The 20,061-nt window shown below is 37.1% G+C and overlaps 3 protein-coding genes across 4 annotated transcripts; all 3 read left to right on the top strand.

Annotated features, from left to right (window-relative positions):
* The first annotated feature begins 4,224 nt into the window (after positions 1 to 4,224).
* LOC142555615 (DNA (cytosine-5)-methyltransferase 1-like) lies at positions 4,225 to 10,779 on the top strand. The gene is made up of 12 exons (XM_075666578.1): positions 4,225 to 5,927; positions 6,626 to 6,660; positions 6,775 to 6,877; positions 7,142 to 7,246; positions 7,338 to 7,457; positions 7,612 to 7,705; positions 7,838 to 8,037; positions 8,141 to 8,206; positions 8,304 to 8,546; positions 8,718 to 8,776; positions 9,244 to 9,310; positions 9,415 to 10,779. Exons 1-12 carry the CDS (start codon positions 4,350 to 4,352, stop codon positions 10,603 to 10,605), a joined length of 3,861 nt encoding a protein of 1,286 aa, XP_075522693.1. The 5' UTR covers positions 4,225 to 4,349; the 3' UTR covers positions 10,606 to 10,779.
* Positions 10,780 to 11,081: 302 nt separating this feature from the next.
* Positions 11,082 to 14,607, top strand: LOC142555614 (protein LPA3). 2 transcript variants are annotated; one of them, XR_012822444.1, is made up of 9 exons: positions 11,082 to 11,249; positions 11,577 to 11,756; positions 12,332 to 12,379; positions 12,496 to 12,535; positions 12,659 to 12,759; positions 13,496 to 13,688; positions 13,779 to 13,877; positions 14,044 to 14,241; positions 14,382 to 14,440. XR_012822444.1 is itself a non-coding variant. In XM_075666577.1 (9 exons), exons 1-9 carry the CDS (start codon positions 11,181 to 11,183, stop codon positions 14,500 to 14,502), a joined length of 969 nt encoding a protein of 322 aa, XP_075522692.1. In that variant the 5' UTR covers positions 11,084 to 11,180; the 3' UTR covers positions 14,503 to 14,607. The 2 variants fall into 2 exon arrangements, 1 of the variants encoding a protein (XP_075522692.1); XM_075666577.1 differs by having other exon boundaries at positions 11,084 to 11,249; positions 14,124 to 14,241; positions 14,382 to 14,607.
* Positions 14,608 to 14,856: 249 nt separating this feature from the next.
* Positions 14,857 to 16,585, top strand: LOC142555613 (UDP-glucosyl transferase 73B2-like). Its single transcript, XM_075666576.1, has one exon. It carries the CDS (start codon positions 14,953 to 14,955, stop codon positions 16,471 to 16,473), a length of 1,521 nt encoding a protein of 506 aa, XP_075522691.1. The 5' UTR covers positions 14,857 to 14,952; the 3' UTR covers positions 16,474 to 16,585.
* The last annotated feature ends 3,476 nt before the right edge of the window (positions 16,586 to 20,061 follow it).

Below are 20,061 nucleotides of genomic sequence, written 5' to 3'. Positions count from 1 at the left end.
TAAATTACAGATATGAAGGTTTGGTATACCGGGCGGTTGAAGTCGGTAGCCTGAATTTCTCCCCACTCCAATGGACTTCAATTTCTTGGATTACAGGACTCATTCTCTCAGCACCAATTCTTGGCCTTGTTTCAGTAAATCTTGACTATGGCCACAACCAACAGCTAATAGCAGGGGCAGCCACAGGCAAGCCTCTCTTAAAGAAAAAAATTAATTTGAAATAACTTTTACCACACTGAATTTCCTGAATCCTCTTATAGCAATCCCATCATGCAAAACTATTTGTTTGATGCCATGTTTAATAATGATAATTTCTGGATCTGTCTCTATTCACAGGCATCGGAGCCCTTTTCTGCCTCCCAGCTGGATTCTTCAAAAAGTCCTGGATCTTCCCACCATACATTGCTGCCATCGTGGCAGCAAGCACCATCGTAGGAGCCACCCATGCTCGCCACCTCGGCCTAATGATTCGCGGATTCACCGGCTCCACCATCCGTAAACGCCAGTTTGCCGACAGAAGATCATTTGGAAGCTGGCTATCTCTATACTCCACCGCAGCAGGATGCTTAGGAGCAGCCATAATGGCTTCTTTCACATATCACATGCTTAGCCAATCTGATCACTTTACCGCTTTGTGGGTGGTCTCGATTTTCAGTGGCCTCAAATGGGGTGTAGGAATGATCCACATTTTCAGCACAAATAGAGCTACTTCAAGTTACACTGATTCACTATCGGATTCAAATCCCCTGATCCACGTTGTATCGATTTTCAAGTATCCTCAAGCAGCAGGGAGTCTTGCAGGAGTTTTTCTCTCATCTTTCACCACAACGTGCGTTTTTGCCGGAGGGTTGCTTTATGCAATAGGGTATCTATGCATAAAAGCTGAGAATATTTTGTATCTTTGGTTAGCATATTTCGTGTGCCCTTTGTTGTCTCTCCCGTTGGCACATCCACTACAGCAAATCATGAGGGCAGATGCTGAGAAAATGCAGCTTCTTGGGTTCATATTGTCGACATTCACTTCAGGGTTTGGATTCTATTATAAGACGAGCATTTGGAGCACAGGCAGCATTCTTGTTTTTGCTGCTATCCAAGGAAGTTCAGCAGGTTTGTTCTTATGCATCTTGTTATATCTATAGCTTAGCTATATACAACCAAACACGCTTACTGGAAAATTAATTAAAAAAAACACCGCAGCATGCCTCCCTGTCTGCTCTCCTCAGGCAGGAATCTGTGATTCAAGAAGTTAAATAAAGAACACAGACTCTGCACCTCTTGCTAGGTCCACCCCGGATGGAGGCAATTAAAGTGCCAAAAAACATGACCAGTTCATTAATTCGATGGCATTGTTCAAATCCAACTTTTAATGTATTTGGTAGAAAAAAATCGATCTTATAAACCACTCCAAAATTGATTGTGGAACTGAGATTAGATCATACCATCACACATCCCTTGAGAAGCCAACATAGTGCCCTATTATAAAAAGCTCTATCACTTATTAGTCTGCGGCAGATGTGAGCATAAGCCATATTATCTCCACAATTACAATGGTAGTCTTCTCTCCACTCATTCACATCAATTCTCAATAAGCCACCAACTTAATGTATGAGCCCCAGATTAAAGGTCGAATTCAAAAGTTGTTAGCGATTCTTATAGTTATTAATGTAAGTCACTCCATAACTGCTTGTTTTTGAAGTCGAGGCGGGATTGTAATAATTTACGAAAAAAACTAAACATATACTTCAAGAATCACGTGTCTTCCAATGGCACCAAACTCACTGCAAGTCTAACAGGTCTGCTGCACGCATTCGGAAGAGTTCTGTGGCTGGACTGCTCACCGGTAGGCAAAGAAGGCGCGTTTTCGGTGTGGTTCTCGTGGGCTCGAGCTCTCGGAGCTTGCGCAGGATTCGCGTTAGCAACAGTCCTGCCTGGAAACATTGGAAAAACATTTGGAGTGTCATTTTGTGCTGGAATTATTGGAATGATCATTGTAATATTTGGAAACATAAGCAGTTTCAGAGGAGCCAAAGCTGCAGGACATGTGATCCGAAGTGAGAATTCTTCACCACTTCATAAATATGAAGATGGCAGTGATTATACGAAAGGATCAGTTACAATGGAGGATCCAACTCAAAGGAAGGTCGAAGTTTGAGCTTTGCTGCTGCTTTTTTTTCTCTCTCTCTTCTTCTTTTGGATGGTTATTTTCGTTAAGTTTTCTTCTTATTTTTTTGGTTTATTTAATAAGTTGCTTATAAATGTAATTGTTTTTAACAATTTTAAATGGTTGACGTCAACTTCGTTACTAATTAAAAAAATTATGGTAATTTTTATATAGTTGATTTTTCATAATGATTCTTCTGAAGAAAAAGTAAGGCTCTATTTTTTTTTTCCTTCTATGCAAAATAAAATTGAATATTATAATTTATATATAATATTTTTCCCAAAGACCCATTTTCCTACTTCGTGACATCCTAACATAATCATTGGTTTTAGTTCACTTTTTCGTTATTTCCCAAAAATATTGTACGAATATAGTATATTTTAACAAAAAAATGTATCACGATAAAATTTTAAAATAGTTTTATTTAAAAATTTAGGATATGATTTGACATCAAACAAAATCTAACATGAATTTTATTTTCTAAAATTTTCTTTAAATTCTTTCCGGAATATGTATCTTTTGAGACGATCTCACGAATCTTTATCTGTGAGACGTCTCAACACTATCGATATTCACAATAAAAAATAATAATCTTATCGTAAAAAATAATATTTTTTCATGGATGACTCAAATAAAATATCTGTTTCACAAAATACGACCCGTGAGACCGTCTCACACAAATTTTTATCGTCTTTTTCTAAACTAAGAAAATCAAATAAAAACCATTAATCTCGTCAGATTTTCCAATAAAAACTCTTTTAAAATTCTCGTTGGAGAAAAAAGAAACAAAATTGTAAAGCTTAAAAAAGGGGCAATCCGATGCTCCTACTAGAAAAGGAGGTACGGTTTCTTGATGTCTTCGATGCTATTTTAGGTTTTCTCTCCACAAATATTGCATGGCATTAATTGTTTTGGGAAGAATATTAATCAATTTCTTATTTAAATTGAATCGTACCTAATATCGTGTAGACATCAAGTCTACTATTTAGTTATCCCTCGTTTTTGTACTTCCCTAATCATGTTTGTAGTGCTCGATTTATCCGATATTTAGTTTCATGTATTATCTAGGGGTGATCAAATTTTTTTTATTAATAGTATGAACCGTCCAAAGCGAGCTGCACCGTACCGCTTAAACCGCTTGCTATAATATTTGCCTGTGATATAATAATTTATAAACAACATATTCAATCAAAGAAGTTGTCATTCATTATATCTCAACTATCTTCAAATTTATTACTCCTACAAAGAAAAATTATGTTATTCTTAATTATTCTTTATATTAGATTTTTATCATAGTATTTATTTATTTTTACCACAATATTTTATCACAATATTTTGTTTGAAAGTAAAAAAACAGATAAAATAGTATAAATATTTTGCTGGATTATTATTTATTCGTACCTTAGTACACTTACATTTTTGAAATACCAAATTTGATGGAATTGATATAAATTATTGATTTTTTTATACCTTAATTGTCTAAATCTGCCTAATTTTGAAAAATGCATTTAATGTCGGATCACCATCATTGACTCTCTTGTTTCAAAACCCCATTTTTTTTAATCAGTCTAAAATTGCTATTTGAATCAATGATATTGACCAATTATAATTATGATTGATTGGATTCCATCATTTGTCATCAATAACTCGTGAGACAGTCTCTCATAAATTTTTTTCTTTTTACACTTCAATATGGATGGTTTCTTCTAATAGGATTTTCAAGTTTGAGTGCGAGTCTTATGAAGAGACGAAGAAAGTAAATTGCATAACATAAATTAGTGAACGAGCATGTCATGATCATATAATCTAGTTGATTCACAATTTTTTTTATAGTTTTAATTATTATTTGGATAAGTATAATATAATAATATTAAATATATGATTTATAAATATTGTGAATTTTTAAAATGTATTAAATATTATAGTTATAAGTATAATATATGAAAGAAGATTATTTATCTAAATAAATATGTTATTTTTTAAAAAGCTAATTCAAACAACAAGGGTATTCTAGTACTTCGAATACGCATATGCGTTGTGTTAATAACTGGAGCTGCTCTCAAATAATAATAGCAAGTGGAGAAGTAGTTCAGGTTCTCCGGTCTCCCGACTCCTGAGATCCAATCTCAATCCTCGCGCTCCCGCAACCCCACGGCCTCAGCTACACGCTCCGCGGGCGGCGGCGACGATGATGGAAAGAAAAGAAGCATTCCATTACAATTTCCCATCAAGGAAATCTCCAAGACTTTCTTCCGTGTCTTCTTCAACTAAATTCATATCCAAGCCGGGGTCCACATCAGATGCAAATGCAGCAGCTATATGGGCTCTGTCATTGCATGTTATCGATCCCCAGCCTCTGGGATTCCTCGTTCCTTATCTGGAAGGGGATAATTCTCTTCGCAGATCGTCAAGGTTTACTACCAATAAGTACAGATCGCCAATTGAAGAGAGAAGCAGAAGCAGGAGGCCAAATTCTTTGGATTTATCTCAATTGAGAAAGTCTCCTAGATTTTCTTCTTCTTCATCTTCATTCCCGGCTTTGACCTCGGGGAATGTCAAGGTTGTTGATCTATCTCAATTGAGAAGGTCTTCTAGATTTTCTTCGTCTTCATCTTCAGTCCCCTCGGCTTTTACCTCGGGGAATGTGAAGATTGTGAAAAGGTGCCGTTCTATGGGTAAGGAAGCCGACGCGGGTCCAGTTTTGAAGAAGGGGAGAGTGGGTTTTGATGATCGGGGTACATGGAGATTGAGTGCGTGTAAAAAGGTGACTTCAGAGTGTGAATTGCTTGCATTGCCTGAGCCTGGTTCAGGGTCTTTGAGTGAAGTTAATTTGCGTACCAAGTGCTTAAGATCAAGAACTTTGGTAATGCATGTGGGGAATGAGAAAGATATTGTGGAGAAAAGTGGTTTCAAGAAAAAAAATGGCGATGGTTTCAGCATGAATGAGAAGAGCTTGAGATCTCGAATAACAAAATACCCTTTAATTGAATCTCCCCGGAGTTTGGAAAACAAATCTTTGGACAGAAGCCATAGGAAGTCTCCTAGGTTAAATCCTGCTGTTAGTATTGAGCCACCTTTAGTGCAGAAAAGTGCTTCTGCAGAGAAGCGCGTAAAATCAAGGAATGTTCTAGTCAATGTGGGAAAAGAGACAAAGGACGAGGAAAAAAGTTCGAAGAGAAGTGGGGATTTACGGTCTCAAATTAAAGAGTATAATTTGATTGATTGTCCCGTAGCTTCAGAATACAGCAGTGTGAAGCGTGGTTTAGGGACGTCTCCGAGGTTTAATGAGGACGTTTCTGGTAGAAGCTTGAAACTTGAGATGCTTTCCATGCCTGACGTTCCTTCCTTAAAGAAAACAGCTTCGTTCATTGAGAACTCTTCCTTAAAATTAACAACAGTTGTGATACAAGATGGGATGGAAACTCTTGCTTCAATTGAAAGCAATTCTCCTGAAACGAAGTCTGATTTGATTGAATTACCTGATGTTTTTAAGTACATGGATTTGAATAAACGTGATTCAGAAGTGACTGATGAGAAGTGCTTTAGGTGTAGAAAAATTCAACTGAAAGTGGGTGCCAATGGAAGCTCGAGTGAAAAACCGGTGCAAATTGAAATGAGTAGTTCCAAGAAAGAACTAAGCGCAGATGAGAATGGAGTATTAGAGAAAAATATGGGAAATCAAAAGATCGTTGTATGTACGTTTGTGGGCAAGCCGATTCCAGAAGAAGAAGCTCAGAAAAGGTGGCGGTGGCGATACGAACTAAAGGTGAGTGATTATTGATTTTGCTAAAGGAATCATCCGCTTTGGAATTACTATATGAACTATTGTTTGAAGCATCTCATAATCTATTTATTCATTTGCTAAGTTTTTTGGCATTCATTATATTCATAGTTCTTACGTTGTACTGGAGATTTTATACAAAGTGAAATACACTATGTGAAATCCAACAGAATATACAGTAATGTCAGTCTTCTGACATTTGGATGCATCGGGTAGTGCTTTTGAAAGATTTCAATATCACTGTTTCCTGTTTTTCTCATGGTTTAACCAGATGGCTAACATTCCCATTCTTCATTTGATGACGTCAGAGGTGTGTAATTTCAGATGGAATAATAGGTCACATGAGAAGAAAGTAAGATAGCATAGGCTCTAGCCGTGTCATAAATAATTAGAAACTCGTGAGCTCTCAAAGTATAATGAACAAAACTGAACAATAAGGTAAGAAAGTGAACGTTCTATTTAAGAAGCTTAAACATATAAATAGATAAATAAATGGCTCACCTCAGGCTTATTCGCTATTAATGGATACATGATTTCACCCCTCATTGTTATTATTATAATTTTAGGTTGACAGAGTTTTTGATTTTCTAATTCTTATCCATTTGCTGCCTGTGTTGGGCTCTTATGAATATGAAGCAATTTATGCTACCATCTCTGACTTTGATAGATTTTGGACTTTGCAGAGCCAGCAAAGAGGTCGAGAAGGTTGGAAATTAAAGTGAGTGAACCTTAAGAACTTCTGGTGGTAACATGTTGTGACCCTAATCCTCCATGTTTCACATTCTGCAATTTGGCTTTGCATTTTACTAATTTTCATCTTCATTCTCTATAGTTCCGGTGAAGAAGATGAAATTATATTGAACGTGGATTGCCATTACGCGCAGGCCAAAGTCGGTAGCACTATCCTAAACATTGGAGATTGTGTATATGTAAAGGTAATTTATTTAAATACTTGTCTAATAATAATATCATCCAAGCTTCATTATTCTGTCTATACATTCTTTATCCTTTTTTTAAATTGCTGGAATTGTCTGAATATCTAGACTACGGTTGTATTCTACTAAAAACTTCTTGGTTGTAATCATTGGTGATTTTGGTCATTGTTACAAGTCCCAGCTTTAAATATGAGTCTCCTATAACAATACTAAATGCATGACTGCTTTAACATTGCAAGATTGACGTCCTAGAAACTTCTTCAGGGCGAGGGAGAAAAAAAACATGTCGGCAGGATCTTGGAATTTTTCAAAACGACAGAGGGAGAAGAATACTTTAGGGTACAATGGTTTTACAGGGCAGAAGATACGGTTGGTGGTTGGGATAATGTTATCTGTGATTCTTTTTTGTGTAACGCAGGTTTCATTTTTTTTATAATATTTATATATTTCTGCTCGTCAGGTCCTGAAAAATGCTTCGTCATCGCATGACAAGAGGCGTTTATTCTATTCCACCGTAATGAATGACAACATATTAGATTGTATTATTTCAAAGGTCAATGTCGTAAAAATACCACCTACGGTATGTTTCACTTTTAGGAGTCGAAAATTTCCTTTTTTCCTATCCACTTTCTGTCTTCTCGCACTTCCTGTATGTTTTGTTTCTTATCCTTTATAATTTTGGTTGATTATGCATCTTCTACTCTTTGATGACCTGCTGTCTTTCTATTCCTCAGCAATGCCTAAAATCAAATCCCATTCGATCGGCTGCCTTTTATTATGATATGGAGTATTGTGTGGACTATTCATCGTTCCGTACTCTGGTAACTGGTTAGTAATTTTGTTAAGATTGTGTTATTTCTACATTCTCAGAATAGAAGCTATCTTCGAACTATCTAGGCCAAAATTTATTATATGTACCTCTTCAATTATTTAATTATCATGTATCAATCTGCAATTCAGAAACGGAGAACCATGATTCATGCTCATTGAGAAGCACATGCCTTGATGACAAACCAATTACACTGACACCCTTTGAGGTTTTGCCCAGTTTTCAATCTTCTAGACCACAATTAGCATTGCTTGATCTATACTCTGGATGTGGTGGAATGTCAACTGGTCTATGTGTTGGTGCAAAGCTTTCTGGTGTTAATCTTGTGACGGTGAATATTGGATAGACTTCCATCGTACTATGTACCATATAACATTATTCTGTTTTTTTAGTTCACTGTATAAATTTTAGTAGTTTTTTCCTTGATTTTTTAGAAATGGGCAGTTGACAGCAATGAATCAGCATGTGATAGTTTGAAACTTAACCATCCAGAAACACAGGTGTGCTAATTACACTGTACTATTCCACCTTATGGAGCTTGTTCTGTTGAACTAGCTAAAGGCACATCAAATCTGAATTAACATTACCCTTCTACAGGTTAGGAATGAATCCACTGACAATTTTCTTGAGCTATTGAGGAGATGGGAGCAGTTATGTAAACAGTACGTTTGTGATATAGAAAGGAAACTGAAATGCGAACTAGATGAACTTGTTGAAGCTGAGGGTAATGGTAGGCAATGTGATGAAGAAGTATCTTCGGGCGAATATGAAGTCTCCAATTTGGTTGATATTTGTTATGGTGATCCTAGTGAAAACGGAAAATGCGGGCTACACTTGAAGGTACTGATGAATAATATTTAGTACATCTGAACTATATGAAACAAATCAAGGAGGACAAAATCCATAATTGTGAACTGTCTTTTTTTTTTCTCCACTTTTTTCGGGTTTCTTTCCACTATCTTGTGGTTTGTCGAATAGATTGTAGTCATACTTCTTCATCCAATTTTGAAGGTACGTTGGAAGGGGTATGGTTCAGATGAAGATACATGGGAACCAATTGAAGGCTTGAGGTAAGCCTATAAGATTATCCCTTTGTTTGGATTCATTTTCTCCCCAAAATAAAATCAAATACTGTTATCTAGTTTTTATTCTCTTCTCGTTGAATATATTTTCACCTCATTTTACATATCCTAAGTAATCATTATTTTTAATTCAACTTTCATCAGTTTCTGAAAATGCCATATTATTTTATTATGTTTTACATAATACACTATATTTTATCATTTTGAAATATCTCATATACACTATTTTTACATTTTGAAATATCTCACAAGTCATATACAATCAAATTAACTAAATACATGTGGTAGAACTTCATCAACCCAACAAACAGAGAATTTGCAGTGAAAAAAATACCTCTGTCAGATATTAATAACCAAACACGTTGATATTATTCCATACAATTTCTCAAAACTCATCTTTGTATTTGCTTGTTCATATCTTTGTAATGCCCCTTGTCCTTATTCTCTTGTTTCAGTAATTGCCGAGAACAGATACAAGAATTCGTTAGGAACGGATTCAAATCCAAAATATTACCTCTCCCTGTAAGTGTCTTGTTTTCTTGCTGCGATTTTTGTTGTTAAATACCAATGTGTCTGTTTCTTTATAATATAACTTTAGTCGTCTGACAAGCCACCACGGATTCCAGGGTGATGTTGATGTCATCTGTGGGGGCCCTCCCTGTCAAGGCATTAGTGGCTATAATCGTTACCGAAACTTTGATTCCCCTATGGATGATGAAAGAAACCGGCAAATAGTGGTCTTCATGGATATTGTGAAATTCTTGAAACCAAAATATGTCCTGATGGAGAACGTGGTCGACATAATAAGGTTCAACAATGGGTCTCTAGGAAGGTATGCCTTAAGTCGTTTGGTTGATATGAAATATCAAGCAAGGCTAGGCACTATAGCCTCAGGCTGTTACGGTCTTCCCCAATTTCGGTTACGTGTTTTCATATGGGGTGCAAATCCTAACGAAAAGCTGCCACAATTCCCACTTCCAACACACGATGTTGTAGTTAGATACTGGCCTCCGATTGAATTTGAGAGGAACGTTGTTGCTTATGATGAAGGACAACACCCCTGCTTAGAAGATGCTATTGTTCTCCGTGATTCGATTTCTGATCTCCCAGCTGTTACAGATGATGAAAACCGTGAGGAAATGGCATATCTGAACCCCCCGGAAACCGAGTTTCAAAGATACATAAGGTTGACTAAACAAGAAATGACGGGCCTTGTTTCATCCACGGATTCAGAAGAAAAATCATTTGTTTTATATGACCATCGACCTTCACAGCTATGTAAGCATGATTATCTTCGTGTCTGTCAAGTCCCACACAGGAAAGGAGCAAATTTCCGGGATCTACCCGGACTTATTGTCGGCCGAGACAATGTGGTTCGTCGTGATCCAACTATAGAACCCGTGATGCTACCCACAGGTAGGCCTTTAATCCCTGATTGTGCAATATCTTTCGAACAGGGTAAGTCTAAAAAACCATATGCTAGACTGTGGTGGGATGAAACCGTGTCGACCATAGTGACATTTCCTTACGTTCGATGCATGGCCATTTTACATCCTGAACAGGATCGAGTTCTAACTTTACGTGAATGCGCTAGATTACAAGGATTCCCAGATTTTTACAGATTTTGTGGTACTATTAAAGAAAGATACTGTCAAATAGGAAACGCGGTGTCCGTTCCTGTGGCACGAGCCTTGGGATATGCACTCGGCACAGCGTATCATAAGGTAAGCGGAGATGAACCGCTCATGACCTTACCACCAAAATTCTTCTCCTTGCAGCCTTCAGTAGATGATGAATTAGTGACATTGGGGAGCTAAACAATTCGTTGTACCTTTTCTGTTGTAACATTATACTAATTTGTGATCCAATATTTGTTAATGCAGACATGTTTGCATCACTGAACTGTAATAATTGATTGAGTTTGTCCTAAATTTATTTGTAACTGATTTCAGATAACTTATGGAATGATTTTTAATCTCACGATTTTCTCATCTCATATTTCTCCACTGTTTAATCGGTCTGACTAAAGAGCTGCGAGCTTTCTCGTTTAATTCAACTTTCCTTTCTGATTGGAACTCAAATGCCGAATTGCTGATAGTATCTGAGGACCTCTTTTTTACGTATCCCACATAAAAATACGTGAGCCGACGATACATACGTATTCTTTTTTATCCAATAATTATGATGTAATGACCTATATATATCGGTGTGGACCCCATCCAATGCATGGTGAGCCCACTCCATGTTGACTGACACGTAACAAGAGACGAAGAGACTCTTCAAACTAGAGCCAATCAAAGTAAAATATAATCCTCAGCCAAATCAAAACAGCAGCAAACATTCTTTCGGGGAAAAAACGTAGCAAACACATAACAAAGTTCGATCTTTCAGAATGTCTTTGCTGAATTCTCCAACCTCTTCAGGGATTCCAATTTCTCTGTCCTCCCCTTCGAAGCGACAGGTAAATAGTGAATAACATTGTTAAAGCTTCCAGCTTGAAATCCGCATTATCTTTTTCAAGATTTTGATCTGAATTGAAGGTCCGCTTGTTTGTGCCTTAATATTGGGTTTTCTTGTCTCGTTTTATTCTTTCTTTAAGCAGCCAATGTTATTGTTCTTTAAGTCTTTCGAGAAATCAAGTAGCCAACTACAATCCTTGTTAATGTATCAAACAATTCCTTTCCAACTAGTTTTCTTGTAATTTTTATCCTACTTTTCAATGCATTAAGAGTTTTTGCATATGAACATAATTCTCGAGGGGTTATTGTTGTGTTTGAACAAAATGAAGGGTTGTAGTTGTGGAGGCTTCCCGATTGGGACAGAAAAAAGAAAATTCGATCAAAGAACTAGTTTTCTTAGTATTTCAAGAAGTCCGCAACTCGTGGTTAATGCTGCAGCTGGGAAGGGCGGTTCTTCAGCAAAGCTTGATGTGCCTTTTCCAAGTGATTATTCTGAACTTCTTGAGCAAGTAAGCTTTCTCTGTACATGGCTGCAAACTTTGACCAACTATTTTGTGTTGCCGATGCATTTGGTCTGTTGTAGCCACATTAAGTTGAGAGAATTGTCTGCTAACATGGCTTGGTGGTGGTTGTGGCACCTAATAATCCATTTCCATTGCTATGTCATGTAATGGTCTTCCCCGTAGTTTTAGATGATGAAAATTGATATTATGTTTTAAAATTTACAGTTTATCATAATAGTGAGTCATTACCACGTCTTTCACTTGCTTACAGTCCAATATCTTGAGCATTTATGCAGAATTATTAGACATTCGATTGTTATTCACCAAATTCACCCGCACTCTGTGTTATTCCCATCACTAGAAGTAAGAGAGTTGGCCTTTTTTCTTATTTTGTTATGCTTGTCGTGTCCGCAACAGGGCGCTGTAGAGAACCATGATTATAAATTCACAAACTTTGATTTAGGTCCTTGTTTGGTGATACAGAACATTTTGAGAACCTAAATTTTCCTTTTAGTAGGTCCAGCGTATCTTATGTTTTCGCTTACTTGAACTTAGTACCTCGTTGTTGTGACTATTAACAGGCTAAAGAAGCCACTGAATTGGCGCTAAAGGACAACAGGCAGCTGATGGTCAGTCGCTTCTTCTTCTGTTATGTTCTTGTTTTACATTTGGTGATGACATAATAAGTAAACAAACATTACATACTCCAAATTCCAGAGTTTGTGAGCAACAATTTCTGCCACAGGAAATTGAATTTCCCACTGCTGGGTTGGACTCTGTGCCAGGTAATAATAATCTTCATAAAACTGTTTTTCTTCTTTTTTCTAATCCCAAGTTGTTTTCATGATTCCTGGAAAATATTTAACTTGAAACCTTTGATCGACTTAAATAGTTTGTGTTTCTATCAGGTGATGGCGAGGGGGGGATAGAAATGACAGGGAGTATGCAACTTCTTCGTGAGTTCTGTGACCTTTTCGTTAGTCCAGAGAAAGCCACACGAACTAGAATTGTAGGTGATTAGTTTGTTTGAATGCCTTGAAAGATTTCTGACGAGTATTTTTGAGAAACTCGATATTTTCTGAGATTTCATGACTATGCTTTCTGAAATTTTCTGGCGTCACAAAAACGTAGATTCATGTAATAGGGGCCCCTGGTCATAAAAAATATGCTACATCTGTCCAAACTATACTGTCTGGGCTCAGTAAATGATTGTGTTCTTTGATGTAGTGTTGGTAGAATTCGTGTTTATTTTGTTAACTGTGTGGGTTATGTTGGTTCCAAAGCAGTTGATATAAGTTGCAATGATCATTCTTCCCCATTTTGCTCTATTTTAAATTAAAACCAGCGATTCAAAAAAGGAAAAAACTCACCCCTTGCTTGGTGACTTGGTCCAAGTTAATTTTGCCTTCCGCTATTTTACTTTGAGTTTACTCTTTGTATCTCCTCAAACTTGCTTATGAGTGCCTCTAACAGTGAAACGAACCTCAATCACCACCACGTAGCTCGTTTCTCATTCGACCCATTCTTGTGACACATTATTTAGATTTTTTTTTCTTTGCTCACGCTAGTTGTTTGATCAGAATGTTTTTTAGATTTTAAACATATTGTTCATCTTCGTTCACTTGTAAGTTGTATCTTTCGGATTCTCATTACAAGTAGAAATTAGAATCTTTGATGCTCCATAATCAGTCCAGCATGGATTTCCGTAACTTATGCTGTGCCTCACACAGTTTCCTACCCTGCAGTTCTTCCCAGAAGCTAATGAAGTAACATTTGCCAGAAAATCAGCATTTTCTGGAGCTTCTCTAAAGCTAGACTACTTAACAAAGCCATCGTTATTTCAAGATTTTGGATTTGAATCAAAAGTTAAAATGTCCGACCGTGTGAAGCCTGAAGATGAACTTTTCCTGGTCGGCTATCCGTATTTCAACGTTAATGGTGCCCGTTAAAACCCAATTCTCCTCTGATATTTGGATCTTATTTGAAGTGATTACTACTTGGGCTTTACCTCTGTTTTTGGCTGTCCAGAAATGCTTGTGGTGGAAGAACTGTATAAAGAAGCTGTGGTGAACACTGCTCGGAAACTAATAATTTTCAATGGAGAACTTGACAGAATAAGATCTGGCTGTATCCTTCTCTCTATAATTATCTATTAGTTCAGTGAATTTTCTTAGCAAGTGCCATGCCTCGTGGACATGAATATAGCCTCGGTAATTTGCAGACCATGTCTCAGAGTTATGTAATTTTAACAGTTGCTATGAGCGCATGAGTTCATGTTCCTGAACCTAAAAAGTTGCTCAAATTTTCTTTTGCATTTGATACATGACGATATCTTATAAAATTATCTAAAAAATTTCCATGACAACCCTGAAGATTACCCACCATTTTTCTATCCAAAACTGGCTGCACTTTCTCAAACCTTCTTCCCTGAGATGGAGACTGTCTATTACATTCACAACTTTAAAGGAAGAAAAGGAGGTGTCCTATTCCGGTATAATGCTACCTTCTTCCTTTGTTCAAACTAGAAGCTTTTTTGTGTTTAAAAAAACAAGGCTACTCTTCTTTGAGGATAGTGAAATTTTTACCAATCAATCGTTCTTATCTTAACATAGAATTATCTTTTATATGTAGGTGTTATCCAGGACCATGGACGGTTTTTAGGAAAGTGAGAAACAATTATGTCTGCGTGCGTCAGCAACAAGTGATGCCATCACTCAAGCAAGTTGCCTTGGAAATTCTTCCATCAGCTTGAAAAATCTGGCGATTTCTTTTGTAATTTGACTTTTCGGAGAAGAAGAACCGAACTAGTGGCAAGCGTCCTATAGGCTATAATTTTATAAAAACCAAATTCATCACCGTTTTTGTTCTAACGTTCGAGTCCCAAATCTTACACGTGGCGAAATCATTACCGACACTTAAATTTCTTTTTCATATTATATTCCAGTGACTATTCATGTCACGAGCACATACTACGTGTCACACACGATATAATGACACATAATTGAAACAAAAAAAAAAAAAACATATATAGTGGAGAACTTTCGCGTGGATATTCTGTCTGCGTATGTGCTATAAAATGTGTATCTACATTTGAGACCACTCATTCGTCAAAGCTTCGAAACCTAAGCAAAAACTTTACTTAACTCACGAAGTCGGCTTCTTTGTTTCTTTGCTCCTACATATATCGATCGCTGGTACTTCAATGGGAGCTACTGATATTTTGGTGCTGCCTTTTTTTGGGCAGGGCCATCTCAACCCCTCGGTGGAGCTCTGCAAGCGCCTGGCTTCTTGTAGTGAATCTAAAGTCATCTTGATAATTCCTTCCCTTCTTTCTTCCTCCGTTCCTTTGACACTCCACAAAAATAATCCTTCCATTGAAGTGCTTCAGATCGATGTTTCGCACTCACAACCACCACCTCTGCATTCGCCAGGAAGTGACGGGGCTAGATTCGCCAACGGTCTTGACCCAGATCCCGAGCACGGAAATCGGATGATGGGACAGGGGATCGAGGGTTTTCTTGCCGAGAGATATAAAAGGGTTACGGGTCAGACCAGACCCGGTTGCGTGGTGATGGACCTGATGATGAGCTGGAGCAAGGAGATTTTTCTGAGAGAGAAGATACCCATCGTCTCGTTCTTTTCTTGCGGCGCTGCTTCCACTGCAATGGAGTACGCTGCGTGGAAAGCCCAAGCACACGACATGAGACCGGGTGAGACCCGGGTGCTCACCGGGTTGCCCGATAGCGTGGTGCTTGAATATTCGGACACCAAAAGGCGGAGTCTCGGAGGCCCGCCACCTGAAGAGCTCAAACACGGCGAGCATGGTCCGGACTTTGGCATACGTGACCCGGGTCAGGCTCCTCGTTGGTTGGAAGATGGAGATGATTCCGCAGCTTTGCTTCTCAACACATGTCATGAACTGGAAGGTCCGTTTCTCAACTACATATCGAATCAAGTGAACAAGCCGGTGTTCGGGGTCGGTCCATTGCTACCGGACACATACTGGAAATCAATCGGCACAGTGTTTCACGACCGGGATAGTAGATCGAACCGGAAATCAAACTATACCGAGGATGAAGTTACCCAATGGTTGGACTCAAAGCCAAGTAAATCAGTCATTTACATATCATTTGGCAGTGAAGTTGGACCTGATATTGAGGAATATGGGGAATTAGCAGATGCATTGGGAGATTCGAAATGGTCATTTATATGGGTGATCCAGCCGGGTTCGGGTAAACCGAAACTACCTCCATCGGTATTTGGTGAGAAACATGATTCAAATGAGAAGGATGAAGGCTTCTATCCTGAAGGATTGGATGAAAAGGTTGGAAACAGAGGGATAGTAATAAAGGGTTGGGCGCCTCAGTTACTGATATTGAGTCATCCGTCCACTGGTGGATTTTTATCACATTGTGGGTGGAATTCAACTGTGGAGGCGACTGGGCGAGGGGTTCCGATCTTGGCCTGGCCAATTCGGGGCGACCAGTATTATAATGCAAAATTTGTAGTGGATTATTTGAAGACAGGAATCATGGTTGCAACTGGTGACAATCTAACAAAGATGGTGAAAAAAAGTGATATAATTCAAGGGATTGATAGCCTGATGGATGATAAGGAAATCCATAAACGAGCTGTCAAAATAGAAGTCACGTTTGAGAGTGGCTTCCCATCGAGTTCCACGGATTCTATAAAGGAATTGATCGAGTTTGTAAGCAACATTTAAGTGGCATGTTCTATGGTATATGTGGTAGGATTACTATTGAGTTTCACCTCGTACATGAGGAGAATACCTATGTGTTACTAATTTACTTTTCTATGTATGGTCAGTTATGGTATGTCTGCTATTCATATAATAACAGATATGTAATAATTTTGTGCTTGTACTCAGAAAAATGACTCTCTCTCTGTCAATGAAATGTTGCAATTTTCAAAGAGAAAATCAAGTCCAGCAAACCACTGAATTCGAGTCGATTTCGCATGTGGTTGGCGCGGATCATGACTCGACTGAGTCAAGATTCGGCACAATAGCAGATGATAAGTCGAGATGACAAAGTCTGGCGGCACCAATTACCCGCTCCGGCAAGTCTTCTGTTGTATTGGCCTGAAGTGCAACAAGTTATAAGGCATTTCATGAGCTATATTATCAATCAACCCAATTTTAACCCAACTGGAAATCTATAGAATTGATACAAGTGAAAGCGCTCGACGTCTAAACTTAAAAACTCAAGGCTTTGTTTCTTTACATCTTTAACGATGCAAATTTTGAAACTCAACATGACACGAGAAACCAAAGGAACTATTTTGCTAAGAACGGTCAACCACCGTTATTTGTTAGATGATGTGATCCGGGTAAAATGAACGAGCCGGATCGGGTGCTCCACCGAATCTACTATCAAGATGTTTGGGAAAAATAAGAACAAGACGTCTGCATTAAAAACTTGCTTCTTAGAATAGATGTGAAGATCTGCAACCAAGAATAACCACGTGAATGGGCGTCGGAGGGGTGTTCGGCGTGACCACTCCGATGCTTAAGTCAGTAAGGAACTCCAGCAAGAAACCAATGTAACCAAGTGATGGTTGTGAGATTGGTGTGGAAGATGTAGTAAATGAACAATAAATGAGTGTATTTAATATTTGAATAGAGAGTAAATGCAAAGAGTGAACCTGATATTTATAGTAGAAGATGTAGTGTTGAGCATTAATTATAGTAGGGCGGCTGATTATACACTATTGTTCTGACATGTCAATTATTATACTAGTCACATCCAACCTATTTGATTTTGTCAACCACTTGCACTGGTGTCAGAGATAGGTCGGCCGCACATACCCTACTTTGTCGGCGTAATTAAATGTGGCACGTTTATCGAAGTGGTCTGGGTAGAGTGCCTCTCGGGCATTTTCATGAGATCCCGGGCATCCCATATCCCGGGTAGTATAAGTCTGGGTGTTCCAATGGCCTGGTCTTTTGACTGACCTCTCTACTTATTCTGAAGTCATACTCCCAACGTCCCGGACAGATTGAGATCCAGATTTCTACTTAGATTGTCGTCTTATTGATCCGGGAATAATCCATCCTCCTGACCCAGGCACTACCCATGGCCCGACTTCATGGCCCGGGACATCCCGAGGTATCAGTAGATAAGAAGGGGGGAGGTGGATTTATCGAGAACAATATTATATCTAATGGAAATGAGTTTGTGTTGTTTTGTTTTTCTGACACAAATTTGTATTAGACGGTCTCACTGTTTGTATTTTGTGAGACGGATCTCTTATTTATCCATGAAAAAGTATTATTTTTATGCTAAAAGTATTATTTTTTTATTGTGAATATCGGTAGCATTGAACCGTTTCATACATAAAGATTCGTGAGACCAATCTACTCTTGTTTTTTTTTCTTGTTTCACCATTTAACATGTAATATATAAGTAGAGATTATAATTTGTTGATTTAGTAAGATGTAAATTATGAAATAATTAATGATGTTGAAATAACAAAATATATCATATTTTGGTCATATGAAGTCCATGTGATTTGAATATGGAGATGACGTAGAAGCCCAAAGAAATATAAGTTTCGGGTTTTTGAGTTTTGATAAATTTAATCGTTTGAATTATCCAAATAAATATATCGGTGTATAAAATATTTAAAAAATTATAATATATTATGATATATTATAATATTAAAACATAAAATTTAGTGTCAAATTTCACTAACTCACATACTCACATAGAAGACTAGCGAGAAACAATTAGAGAATAATGTTAGGATTTTCTCTTTGACTTTTTGATTTATCAATTTATCCCATTGATGAATCGAATCCAGTTTAGTATAAATTTTTTATTTCTGGTGATGTTTGAAATTCGTCAGTTTCGAAAATAAATATGATAAATTGTTAAATCACATCGAAATTGAATATTGTTAGAGACTATGATTTTTATGGAGAATAGAAAATTGTAGTTGGGTTATTTGGAATTATTCTTAATTCTTAATTTATTATAAAGATGATAATCATTGAATTGAAATTAATGAGTTGTTTTTCAGTTGCTATTAATTCTTATTATATATTCAGAGTTTACGAAATATAGATTATCTTTTGATATGAAGTTTTTGTAGTTTAATGGATGTTTTGACATAACATATTATTTGAAGTTAATTGTTTATGGTGTAATTGATGCTTATATCATGAACCAATGAAGATTTATAATTGAGTTTTATATTTCGGTGAATTAATTGTTGTTGAGATATTTGATGTTGTATATTGATGCTGTTATGATTGTGTTGATAGGTGACGATGATCTGATAATTATTGTTGAATAATTTAGATATATCACAAGCCTCGAGATCAAAGAAATTGACATATTATATATATATTGAATTATCAGGTATGTGTTGGTACTAGTTGACGTACGAAAATATATTGTTATTTTTAGTATTGATGAATACTATAGTTTGAGCGATGGTAAATAACTGAGAACCGGTGATTTGATATTATGCGTGTTGTTTAATATTGTTGATGTTGTTGGCTACCGGTTATTGGGCAATGATATTGTTTTTTATCGCGGTATTAGAGAAGCTACATGTTGCATTAACAGGGGAACGACGTATCGTTGTAGTAGGGGAGTGATGGTGGGGGATATTATTGGTTATGATATCAGTCGTCAGAAACAACGACTTGAGTATTTCTGTTATGATTTCAATTATATTTTATGTTGTTAATTTAACGGTTATATATTACGATGATGTATGTTGTGTATGCTCACTCTTCGGAGTTTGTTCCCGTTGGACATGTTGGATGACTAGTGCTGAGATAGGATATAGATGGAAAAATAGGTGTGCCTAGTGAAAGAAATCGTGTAGTTGATAGTGGATCGAGGCAATATAGTTTATTATCGTATTCGAGTTGTGTGTTGTATAATTATTATATTGTCTCAAACATACTACTGTAAATTTTGTGTTGATTGCATTATTTTATCGTATATACATTATATATTATATAATGGAAATAAAATAAATTATGCACGTCACATATTATATGACTTGATGAAAATATTATATGTGTGTATCTGTGCATTTGACGTGTTTTTGATGATTTTTTGGCACGATTGTTTGTTCTTTAGCTGCATGTGTTTTGTGCGATAGATGTGATGATCATCTGATTGTAATTGTTAAATGTTATGTTTAAGAGAGCATGGGCCGATGAATCCATTGACACCTTCTCCAATGGGATAGGCACTTGCAGAGAAACCTTTATTGTCTGATAAGTTGAGTTTGACACAATTTAGTAATTATTTTCTGCTGAGATTTGATAACA

This window comes from Primulina tabacum, chromosome 9 (assembly GCF_025594145.1).
Source record: "Primulina tabacum isolate GXHZ01 chromosome 9, ASM2559414v2, whole genome shotgun sequence".
In the NCBI taxonomy this organism is placed as follows: Eukaryota; Viridiplantae; Streptophyta; class Magnoliopsida; order Lamiales; family Gesneriaceae; genus Primulina; species Primulina tabacum.
This window is presented reverse-complemented; position numbering and strand designations above follow the sequence as displayed.